The 13,116-nt window shown below is 36.5% G+C and overlaps 1 protein-coding gene across 1 annotated transcript in view; it reads left to right on the top strand.

The window, feature by feature from the left end:
• EML5 (EMAP like 5) overlaps nt 1-13,116 on the top strand; it is a 197,929-nt gene that overhangs the window by 65,967 nt on the left and 118,846 nt on the right. The window contains exon 8 of the mRNA XM_047797659.1: nt 7,954-8,091. Within this exon, the coding sequence (XP_047653615.1) occupies nt 7,954-8,091 (138 nt within the window). The remainder of the gene's footprint in view (nt 1-7,953; nt 8,092-13,116) is intronic.

Here is a 13,116-nt window from a genome sequence, read left to right as displayed (position 1 = left end):
AAAAAATTTTTTCAACCATTAAAAAAATGTGAAAACAAGGAAGGGGATCAAGACAGTGGAATAGAAAGACATGGAGCTCCCTTACCCCCATAAACATGTCAAAAATACATCTCTGTATAGAACAATTCTCTTGGAAAACTAATTGGAAACTGACAATTCCTGTGCAACCAGAGCTTCAAGAAAGATGTTCATGTTGCTAGGTATGATGGAAAAAGGGGTATTGGGTCAGGATCTGTGCCCTTGCAAGGGATCCAAAGGGAGGAGAAGGTCTCCACAGGAAGATCCTCATCCTGGAGAGCGAGCAGGTTGAATCACAGTCTGGCATCCCAGATGTGATGAAGAAACCTAGGCTCTACTTGCGAGGAATGTGCACAAAAATAAGGGTGGAGAGAGCCTTGCACTGGTAGCTGCCACCTCGCCACACTCCCCAATCCGAATGGAGCAAATACCTTAGTCCTGATCACTCCACACCACAGCCTGGTGCAAGATCTCGGCCAACCAGGCCCTGGAAAAAGACACAGAGACAGACCGCAAGGCTTGGGATGTAGTTGAGATGGAGTAGCAGTGACCGCTATTAGTACACACAGGAACATGTAGAGGTTCATCTCTCAATGAGAGTGCCCTGTCTCCACCCACTCTACACTGCATATTAGTGCTAGATCTGGGGAAGATAAGTCCTTGGAGAAAACTGCAGCCCACATCTCTGGCAGCAGGGCAGCCTTCTCAATTCCTATAGCCATAATATCCTGACCCCTATTCTTCTCCACACCACACCCTTGCAGTAGAACTGAGAAGAACTGGAATGGTATAAGCTTGCCAACCTACATAATAGGAATTCCAGAAGGAGAAGAGAGAAGATTGGAAATGTATTTAAAGAAACTATAGCTGAAAATTTCCCAAACCTAAAGAAGGAAACATATACAGGTACAGGAAGCACAGACGATCCCAAACAAGATGAACTCAGACAGGCACACATGAGGACACATAGCATAATTAAACTGGCAAAAATTAAACATAAAAAGAGGGTTCCAAAGGCCACAAAAAAAGTCTCTATAGAAATTTTGTAGGCCAAAATGGAATGGCATGATATATTCAAAGTCCTGAAAGGAAATAGTCTGCAACTTAGGATATTCTGCCCAGCAAGATTATCATTTATAGTAGGAGATATAAAAAAATTTCTTAGACAAGTGAAAGCAGAAGATTTTAGCAATACTAAAAGAAATATTGAAGGATCTAATCTAAATAAAAATAAGCAAGAATCTATAGGAAAGGGAAATATCACAATAGGAAGAGGAAATATATAATAAGGAGTAAAGATCACTTAAGCTAGATAATTAAAAACCATAAAAAATTATACAAGCAATTAGGATTATAGTAAACAGGATAAGCATGAAGATGTAAATAAGACATCAAAATCACAAAATGGGGAAGGGGAGTATAAAAATGTACATCTTTAGAGTGTGTTTGAATTTGAATGAATATCAGTTTAAACCAGGTGGATATCATTATGAGTCAACATACTTGAACTCCATGGTAACCACAAATCAAAAATATAAAATCACAGTTCCCATTGTGGCTTAGCAGAAACGAATCTGACTAGTATCCTTGAGGATGCGGGTTCGATCTCTGGCCTCGTTCAGTGAGTTGGGAATCCAGCATTGCCATGAGCTGTGGTGTAGGTTGCAGATGTATCTCAGATCCCATGTGGCTGTGGCTGTGGCGTAGGTTGGCAGCTGTAGCTCCGATTCAACTGCTAGCCAAGGAACTTCCATATGCCATGGGTCTGGACCTAAAAAGCAAAAAATATATATATACACACACACACACACACACATGCACAGACACACACACAAAAGAAAGGAACTCAGGCATGCTACAAAAGAAAATCATCAAACCACAAAAGGAAAAACAAAAAGAAGAAATAAAGAAAAACTGCAAAACAGCTAGAAAACAAGGATTAAAATGGCAAATATATATACCTATCAATAATTACTTTAAATGTCAGTGGACTAAAAGCTCTGATCCAAAGCCAGAGTGGCAGATTGGGTTTAAAAAATAAGAACCTGCAATATATTACCCACAGGAGGCTCACATCAGGGCAAAAAACACACAAAGACTGAAAGCGAGGAGATGGAAAAAGATATCTCATGCAAATGGAAACATCAAGAAAGTGGAGATAGCAAAACTCATAACAGACGAGATAAACTTTAAAGCAAAGGCTATAAAGAAAGACAAAGGCATTATATAGTGATAAAGGGATCAATACAAAAAGAGGATATTACACTCATTAACATATATGTACCTAATATAGGAGAACCTAAATACACTTAAAAAATACTAAAAGACATAAAGGGAGAAATTGAGCAGGAGTACAATAGTAGGAGACTTTAACATCCCACTGACATCAATGGACAGGTCAAGGCAAAACTAATAAGGCAATAGAGGTCCTAAATGACACAATACATCAGTTGGACTTAATTGATATCTATAGGATACTACATCCAAAAAACCCAGAATACATGTTCTTTTCAAACACATATGGAATTTTTCTAGGATAGAAATTATTTTAATATCTTTTCTGACTACAGCAGTATGGAACTAGAAATCAACCGCAGAAAGGAAAGTGTGTAAAGACATTAAAAATCAATAGAATAAAATCAAGACCTGTATTGTTTGAAAGGCTAAAAAAAAAGGACAAATCTCTGGCCAGGCTTACCAAGAAGAAAAGAGAGAGGACTCAAAAAAAAAACAAAATAAAAAATGAAAGAAATAACTGATAACACATAAATACGAAAAAATCCTAAGTGCATACTATGAACAGTTTATGCCAGCAAACTGGACAACCTAGAAGAAATGGACAAGTTTCTAGAAGTGTACCAGCTGCCATAACTGAGTCAAGAAGAAACATAATTTGAACAGACCAGTCACTAGAAGAGAAATAGAATCTGTTAAAAACAAAAACAACTCCCTGAAAACTAAAGTCTAAGATCAGGAGACTTCACTGGAGAATTCAACCAAACATACAAAGAACCTTAACAATCCTTCTCAAACTATTCCAAAAAAATTAAAGAGGAGGGAGTACACTTGCAAATTAACTCTTATGAGGCAACCATCACCTGATACCAAAACCAGACAAAGACACTACAGAAAAAGATAATTACAAGCTAGTTGCTTGGATGAATGTAGATGCAAAAATCCTCAACAAAAGTATTAGCAAATAGAATCCAGCAATACATTTAAAGCATCATACACCATGATCAAGTTGGATTCATTCCAGGGTCACAAGGATGGTTCAACATATGCAAATTAATCAGTGTGATGCATTGTATTATCAAAAGGAAAGATAAAAACTGCGTCATCAATTCAATAGATGTGGAAAAAGCATTTGCAAATTGGGAATTTGGGGTTAGTAGATGAAAACTATTATATTTAGAATGAATAAGCAATGATGTCCTACTGTATAACACAGTGAACTATATCCAGTTTCTTGGGGTAGACCATGATGGAAGGCAATATAAGAAAAGAAATGTATATAAATGTATGACTGGGTCACTTTGCTGTAGAACAGAAATTGGCACAACATTGTAGATCAGTTATAGTAAAAAAAATAAAAAGAGCATTTGAAAAAATTCAGTTTCTGTTAATGGCAAAAGCTCTCGCCAAAGTGGAATAGAGGGAACATATCTCAGCATAATAAAGGCCATTTGTGACAAACTCATAGCTGAGATAACACTGAACAGTGAAAAGCTGGAAGCCTTCCCACTAAAATCTGGAACAAGATAAGGATGCTCACTCTCACCACTTGTATTCAGAAATCTTGTATTGGAAATCTTAGCCATAGCAGTTGGACAAGAAAAAGAAATTAAAAGTATTCAAATTGGAGAAGAGGTAAACTTGTCATTACATGTACATGTTACTATGCTATAAAGACGAATCTACACAAAAACTACTAGAACTTATAAATGAATTTAGCATGGTAGCAGGATACTAGATTAACACACAGAAATCTGTTGCATTTCTTTGCACTAACAATGAAATATCAGAAAAGGAAGATTAAAAAGCAATCTCTCTTAAAATTACATTTTAATGCTTAGGAATAAACCTGACCAAGGAGGTGAAAGATTTATACACTGATAACTATAAGACATTGTTAAAGGAAACTGAAGAAGATTTAAGGAAATGGAAACATATACTATACTCCTGAATTGGAAGAATTAACCTTTTTAAAAACATCCTTTTTTTGTTTTGTTTTGTTTTACCTAAAACAATCTACAGATTTATGTGGTCCCCATCAAAATACCCATGACATCTTTCACAGAACTAGAACAAATAATCCTAAAATTTATATGGAACCACAAAAGACCCAAAATTCCCATAGCAATCCTGAGAAAAGGAACAAAACTAGAAGTATAACCCTTTCAGACTTCAGACTATACTACAAAGCTTCAGTAATCAAAAGAGCATGGTATTTACACAAAAACAGACACACAGATCAGTGGAACAGAAAAGAGAGCCCAGAAATTAACCTATGAACCTATGGCCAATTAATCTACAACAAAAGAGATAAGACTATGCAATGGGGAAAAGACAGTCTCTTCGATAAATGGTGTTAAGTAAAACTGGACAACTACATGTAAGAGAATGAAATGAGAACATTCTCTAACAACATATACAAAAATAAAATGGATTAGAGACATAAAGTAAGAGCAGATACCATAAAACTCCTAGAGGAAGCTAGGGGTCTAATCAGAGCTGTAGTCTCCGGCCTACGCCAGAGCCACAGCAACACGGGATCCGAGCCGCGTCTGCAACCTACGCCACAGCTCACAGCAACGCCAGATCGTTAACCCACTGAGCAAGGGCAGGACTGAACCCGCAACCTCATGGTTCCTAGTCAGATTGTTAACCACTGCGCCACGACAGGAACTCCCAGAACACTCTTTGACATAAAATGCAGCAATATTTTTTTTGGATCCATCTTCTAAAACTGGAAATAAAAGCAAAAATTTTTTAATGGCACCAAATCCCACTTAATAAGCTTTTGGATAGCAAAGGAAACCATAGAACAAAAAAACAGCCTATGAACTGGGAGAAAATATTTGCAAATGATGTGATTGACGGGGGGGTTAATATCCAAAATGCACAAACAGCTCATACAATTCAGTGTCAAAAATCAACCCAATGAAAAAATGAGCAAAATACCTAAATAGATATTTCTCCAAAAAAGACTTACAGATGGCCAACAGGCACATTAAAAGATGCTCAACAGGAGTTCCTGCTGTGGCGCAGTAGGTTAAGAATCTGATTCTGGCTGTTCAGGTCTCTGCAGAGGCATGGGTTTGATTCCCAGCACAATGGGTTAAACATCTGGTGTTACTGTGGCATAAGTCGCAGCTGTGGCTCAGATTCAACCCCCTGGCCCGGGAACTTTCAGATGCTGTGGATGCAGCTATAAAAAAACAAACAAGCAAACGAACAGATGCTCAGCATTGCTAATTAGAGAATTGCAGATCAAAACCACTGTGAGGTGTCCCCTCACACAGGGCAGAATGGCCATCATCACAAAGTCTACAAATAGTAATGCTGGAGAAGCTGTGGAGAAAAGGGAACCCTTGTACACTGTTGGTAGGAATGTAAATTGTTGTAGCCACTATGGATAACAGTGTGGAGATTCTTTAAACTAAAAATGTAGTTACCTATGATCCAGAAATTCCACTTCTGAATATATGTCTAGAAAAGATGAAAGCACTAATTTCAAAAGATACATGCACCCCAGTGTTCAGAGCAGCACTATTTACAATAGCCAAGACATGGAAACAACCCAAGTGCCCATAAGTAGATGACTGGCTTAAGATGTGATACACACATGCACATGCACAGATGCACATGCAGTTGAATATTACTTGACCATAAAAAAGAATGAAATATTGCCTTTGCAACAACATGAATGGACCTAGAGAATATCATGCTTAGAGAAGTAGGTCAGAGAAAGACAAATACTATATGATATTACTTATATGTGAAGTAAAAAAAAATGCAGTTGATTATACAAAACAGAAACATATTCATAGATATAGGAAGCAAACTTAGAGTCACCAAAGGGGGATAGGACAGATTAGGAGTATGATATTAATAGATACAAACCTCTCTCCATAAAATAGATAAGCAATAAGGATTTAGTCTATAGCATGGGGAATTATATTCAACATCTTATAATAATCTATAATGGAGTATAATCTGCAAAAAAACAGTAACAATCACTATGCTGTATACCTGAAACTAACACAATATTATAAATCAACTATAGTTAAATTTTTAAAGATGCAGAACCATTCTTAGCTTATAGATTGTACAAAAACAGGCAGTGGGCCCAATGTCGCCCACAGTCTAGTAGAGCATAGAAAGTCATCAGGAAATACCATATTTAATGTTACAACAAGGAAAGTTTTCCTTTGAAATCAGAAAGAAGGCAAAGATACCCACTTTCAACATTGTATTTTTCACTGTTATATTCAACTATAGACTAGAATTGTTTTTCAGCACAGTGAAGCCAAATATGTATGTGTGAGTATTTATATAGAGATATTTTTATAGATTTATATATAAAATATTTTGATTAGAAGGGAAGAAACAGCTGTCATTTGCAGGCATTATAATTGTAGAAAATCAAAACTATAGAGAATTTATTGGAATTAAAAAGAATTTAGCAAATTTCCTGTGTATGAAAACAATATACCAAATCATTTTCCTATAAAACAGCAACAAACAGTATTTTTTAAAAAAAGATACTGCTCTAAAATATACTTAGTTTTACTATATATACTTAGTTTAAAATGTACTTAGTTTTACTGATCTCTTTCTAACCTTTTAGAGTAGATGCTGGTTCATTAAGTTGTAGCCTTTATTTTGATAATACCTGCATTTAAATTTCTCCTGAAGTACTGTTTCAGCTAATCCCACAACTTTTGACATAAAATACTTTGGTTGTAATTAACTTTAAAATGTTGCTAATTTTCGTTAGAATTTTGGCTTTTAGGTTATTTGGAAATGTAATTCTTAACTTTAAAACAATATATAGTTTTCTAACATTAAAGTCTGGAAAAGACTCTGAATTTACATAATCTTAAATATTCTTAGATTAAATGACTGTAAATATGGTATAGACCATATACCACTATACTGTATATGTATCTTCCTTAAAGCAGGGTAGACATCATCCACCTAAAATGAAAAATTGGAAAAAATTAATGTCATTACTTTGTCTTAAAAATAGAAGATTCTATTGGCATTCCCGTCGTGGTTCAGTGGAAATGAATCTGACTAGCATCCATGAGGACACAGGTTTGATCCCTGGCCTTGCTCAGTAGGTTAAGGATCCAGAATTGCCATGAGCTGTGGTTTAGGTTGCACACGCGACTTGGATCCAGCATTGCTGTGACTGTGGTATAGGCCAGCGGCTACTGCTCTGATTTGACCCCTAGCCTGGGAATCTCCATGTGCCGTGGGTGCGGCCCTAAGAAGACAAAAGAAAAAAAAAATTAACTCATCATTTTATGTGTTAACAATATTTCTGTTTTCATAGATAAGAATTCCTTACCATAAATCATAGTTTTAAAAATCTAGATTTAACTTCCTAAAAATGAAATTATTATTTTAACCAATGTTTTTTAATAGAGTCTTTTTTCGTTGTTTTTAAGGCTACACCTGTAGCATATGGAAGTTCCCAGGCTAGGGGATGAAATCACTGTGCAACTGCCGGCCTTCATATACCACAGCCACAGCAACAGCTGTGGGATCTGAGCCACATCTGCAGCAACACCAGATCCTTAACCTACTGCAAAGCCAGGGATAGAACCTGCATGCTCATGCACACTGTGTTGGGTTCTTAACCTGCCGAGACACAATGGGAACTCCAAGTCTATACATTAATTAACTCTTAATTAAATGTTACAGGATATGGAGCCTAGTTGATCATGCACTTATAGCAAGGTGTAATATGGAAGAACCGATTCGTTGTGCAGCTGTAAATGTAGATGGGATCCATCTTGCCCTTGGAATGAAGGATGGCTCGTTCACTGTGCTTAGAGTAAGGTATGTATTAGGGTAGAAGCAGAAACATAATAAATTTCTGTTACTTGAGATAGAATGTGTAATACTTATTGTTTTTACCCATTTCCTCCCCCCCTCCTGTTAATACATATTTTTCAGACATTAGTTTGATCAAATGTAAAAATACTTATAAAAATGGCTTTTTCAGAGAGTTAACCTGAAAACCGTGGTTTTGGGAATTAAGAATGTTTAGATTAATGACAAATTTTGAGTTAAATTTGGGTCTTGATTTCTGTTTCTCGGTAGTATTTCTTTTCAGTAATGATCCTCCACCATTGAAAAGGAAGGAGACGTTGAAACTGTTAAAAATGAGTGAATGTTTTCGGTATTGTTATTTTCAGATTTATGCTTTTTTTTAAAATGCCTGCATCTCTTCCTTTGGGTAATTAGAAAAGTTTAAAGAATTTGTTAAAGCACTTAACATCTCTTGTTGAATTACAGATATGGTGCATTCAATTGAACTCTAAACATTTAAAAATTTGCCGTAGATCCACATGCGTTCACAAGGATAAGTACTTATGAAATCTTTCATATCTAGCTTAGTGAATAGTAGGACCGTCCATTCAGTTGCTCTATCCAGAAACCATTTATTCATTTCTCTGTCTTGTCTCTCATGTCTAGTTAATCACAGAATTTTGGAGACCTTACTTCCTAAATAGCTCTCAAGTTAATCTCCCTCCTTCCATTCTCACCATTGTACTCTTGTATAGGCTTCTGCCATATCCTAACTGGATTGGTGGAACAGCATCTCAGTTGGTTTTCTCATCTCCTGTTTTGCTTCCTCAAGTCCTTTTTCTCCAGGTAGAGTGATGCCTTTCAAAATGTGTTTGTTTGCATCCCTCCTCTTTCTAAAGTATGATAAATGTGTCACATTGTCTTTAGAATAAAGTTCATAATTCCTTTTTTTTTTTATGCTTTTTATGGCTGCACCTGCGGCATATAAGTTCCCAGGCTAGGGGTCAAATTGGAGCTGCAGCTGCTGGCTTATGCCACAGCCATAACAATGTGGACTCTGAGCCGCATCTGCACTCTACGCCACAGTCACAGTGATGCCAGGTCTTTAACTCACTAAGCAAGGTCAGAGATCAAACCCACATCCTCATGGATACTACTTGGGTTCATAACCCTCTGAGCCACAATGGGAACTCCAGGCTCATAACTCTTAACATATCTTATAGTGCTCATCTCTCCAGCTTATTTCTTTCTATCTTAACCTCTTTCTTTCAACATTTATTTAAAAAAAAAACTTTGCTTCTTCAGATACATCATGATCTCTTATACTTCTGAGACTCTATAGATATGACTCTTCTTTCTGGGGCAGGTTTTTACAATGAGATATGCTGAGACTTCTCTTAAACTAGTTTTTTTACCACTTTATCCATTTTAAGCATAAAATTTAGTAGCATTAAGTATATTTGCATTGTTTTACAAGCAAGAATTTAGGATGCATGTAAAACACCTAAGAATTTCTGTTAGATATATCATTGCCATTAAAAATAGTGCTTATTATTTTTTCATTTGTACACGGGGTGAATAAGTCCTTATCTCTAATAAGTCAATGTTTTACCAGCTGAGTTCAACACTGCTGACAGGATCATTGGAATGGTTATTATGACTGTTAAATATCTTTGTATATAATCACAAAATTCTAACTCAAAAATATTCTTAATCCTTCTTAATTTACCTGGTCACTATTTCTTCTTGGTTTTCTGTGCATGTTCTCTGTATCATAGAGCAGATTTCACACTTAGAGCAGTAGTAAAGTACCCTCACAGAATGGTTGTTATGTTTAGAGGACCATAGTATAGATTGAAAACAACGCATTGATTCTTAAATTGGGGTACAAGGTGAAGTGCCAGGGCAAATCACATAACTTCCTAAAACATCTCTTTTCCTTGTGATAAAAATGCTAATAATTTTATATTAAAAGAAGCACTAATATCATGGAGTCAAATGAAAAACTGCAGTATTTTTTCAAATTAGAAGGGGGTGTGTGTGTGTGTGTGTGTTGTGTGCGTATGTGTATGTATAAAACTTTGACTCGTGGTGGGCTGCATGGTGTTATCAACATCAGATTCCTCAGAGGCACTAATTCATTCTCATAAGTAGTTAGGGAGACTTCAGTAGAAGAGCTTAAAAGGTTTTTTTTTTCAACCTTTTTGTATTTTGTCTGCCTCATTTCACAGGAGTTATAAGTTCCAAAAGTTGTTTCCTGGCTTTTAAAAAAGTATCTCTCTTTGTATATCCCATTATTTTTTCACATCAGAGATTTTCTTGTCTCCCTGCCCACACCAAGACCACTATTAAAACATGCTCAAATATGTCTTATCTTAAAATTCCTACCTTGAAACTAAGGCCTCTTTAGTTACATCACATCTCTACTCTCTACTCTTTCACAGTAAATTTCTCAAAAAACTGCCTATTTTACTGTCTTTCTTTTCTTCTAATTAACTTATCAACTTTCTACCCCCATTCTGTCTTTTGTCTTTTTTTTTTTTTAGGGCCGCCCCCATGGCATATGGAGGTTCCCAGGCTGGGGTCTAATCTGAGCTGTTGCAGCCAGCCTACTCCAGGGCCACAGCAATACCAGATCCGAGCTGCATCTGTGACCTACACCACAGCTCACAGCAACGCCAGATCCTTAACCCACTGAGTGAGGCCAGGGATTGAACCCACAACCTCATGGTTCTAATGCACTCGTTTCCGATGCATGATGATGGGAACTCCTCTACCGCCATTTTAATATAGCTTTTCCCTTCATCTTTTCATTTAAAAACCGTCACTAATAATTCCCTGTAACTTAAGCGAGGAAATACTTTTTGATTTTCATCTAAATTGATTCTCAGCAATTTGACCCCCTTAACCACTGGCTCCTTCTCAATATATTCCTTTCCCTCGCTTTGGATGTTAATTCTTTCTCTTCTCAGCCTACTTCTCTGGCTCCATTTTCTTTATATGCTATAATCTTCTGCCTACTCAGTAAATATTGGAGTGCCTCAAAGCTCAGATTCTAGGCTTTCTGCCCTTTTTACTCTGTATTTTCTCATAGGTAATCTCATTCTCCCTCTAGCTTCAGTTACTACCCATACCCTCATTATCCCAGATGCATAGCTCTAGCCCTAGTCTCCTCTAAACTCTAGCCATATATAACATCACCTGGGTATCTCAAAGGCACCTACTATTCACCATGACCAAAGCTGAACCCAGGGTCTTCTGTCTGTGAACCCTATTTTAGTGAATGGTACCACTGTCCATGTTCTGATATAAACCCCAAACCTAGGAGTTATCATTGATGCCACTTTCTTTCTAACCGACCACTATTTCTAGCCCATTACCACATCCTGTTGATTTTACTTGCCTGATGGATTTTCTAGGAGCCTTTTTTTTTTTTTTTTTTTTTGCCTTTTAGGTCACACCTGTGGCATATGGAAATTCTCAGGCTAGGGGTTGAATTGGAGCTACACAACTGCCAGCCTACGCCACAGTTCACAGTAACACTGGATCCTTAACTCACTGAGCGAGACCAGGAATCAAACCCACATCCTCATACTAGTTGGATTCATTTCTGCTGCACCACAACGGAAACTCCCTCTAGGAACATTTTAATTAAAGTTTGTGAATAAGATTGAAATTAAAATGTCTTTAACATAGTGTATATTATATACTATAATAGATGGATTATAATAAATAATACCGCATATTTCACATCTGAAGTCTGAGCAACCGCTATCTGTAGTAATCTTCTAATTGGTCTTAATCTTGTCATTATACTCCTTTAACTTTTTTTTTTTTGACTGTTGAAATACATTAGTGAGTGAACTGATTGATTCATCCCACCCTAGCTTAAATTTACAAATTAAGGCCAAAAACTTTTAAGATCTGTGAAGCCTTTAATAATTTTCCCTTAGTCCCCTTCACTAGACTAAGCTCACACCAGTACCTGTTACTTGTGTCAGTACTGCTACACTGGCCTTCTCAAACTGATCTTGAACACTTGCTCTCGCCGTCATCAATTTCGCATACTGTTATTTCTGCTGGAATATGGGCCATTTTCTTCCCAGCTCCTGTCTTCCACTGAGCTAAGACCCATTCTAAATTCCTCAGAATGAAGTTCAAACTCCAACTTCCTTTGGCCTGTCTCCACTAACTTTGACTTAGGAACAATTCTTCTAGTATATGTTCTATCAATACTGTATACTTTTACTTTTGTGATGTGTTACAAACTGCTAGAATGAATACTCTCAGGCTTTGGCCTCCCTCTGCTTCTAAAAGAAATCATAGAATTCACATATCAGTTTCCCAGAAGACTTTAGAAATCAATACATTTTAATAATAATTTTCTTTCCTATAAATTTGTCAAAGAAATGTCTTCATCAGAGAAGATAATCATAATTCATAATGTTGACATAATAATATATACCATAAAACCACCATGTCAGTCAGAATCTCTCTTTCCATCACTGTTGGTTTCTTCTGTATGTGTGTGAGTGTGCATGTATGCACGTCTGTTGGTGGGCAGGGGTACCATGGTAGAAAGCAAGAGACAACCTGAGATATACACACTGTATCTGTCATTAACTGGGAGGAGTTAAGTCTCTGGAACAAAAGAGCTATAAAAAAGTACCAAGATACTTCTGAAGAATTTTCCAGGAGCATTTTAACTAATGCTTATGATTAATATTAGAATGATTATATCTTTAATAAAGAAGGCATAAAAAATAAAAGCTATCAAATAGTACCTTAGAGGTTTTTTTTAAAAATCTTGCTTCATGTGGATATAGATCAGTGGATAGATGGATTAATGGGTGGATGAATGGATATGGAGAAAGGGAGATAATATGCATGAATTTATTCAAACTTGAAGAAGTCACTGGGAAAGGTAGGGTAGGTACATTCATCTGTGTTTAGGAAGAGGACCTTGCAAGTTGCAGGGTGTAAGTAAGGCAAAGGTGATGTTGATGAGGAAAACTTTTTTAAAAAGTACTTTTTCCCCTTCATTCGTTTTAT

This window comes from Phacochoerus africanus, chromosome 9 (genome assembly GCF_016906955.1).
Source record: "Phacochoerus africanus isolate WHEZ1 chromosome 9, ROS_Pafr_v1, whole genome shotgun sequence".
In the NCBI taxonomy this organism is placed as follows: domain Eukaryota; kingdom Metazoa; phylum Chordata; class Mammalia; order Artiodactyla; family Suidae; genus Phacochoerus; species Phacochoerus africanus.
Note: the sequence above shows the minus strand (reverse complement) of the source record. Positions and strands in the feature narration are given on the sequence as shown.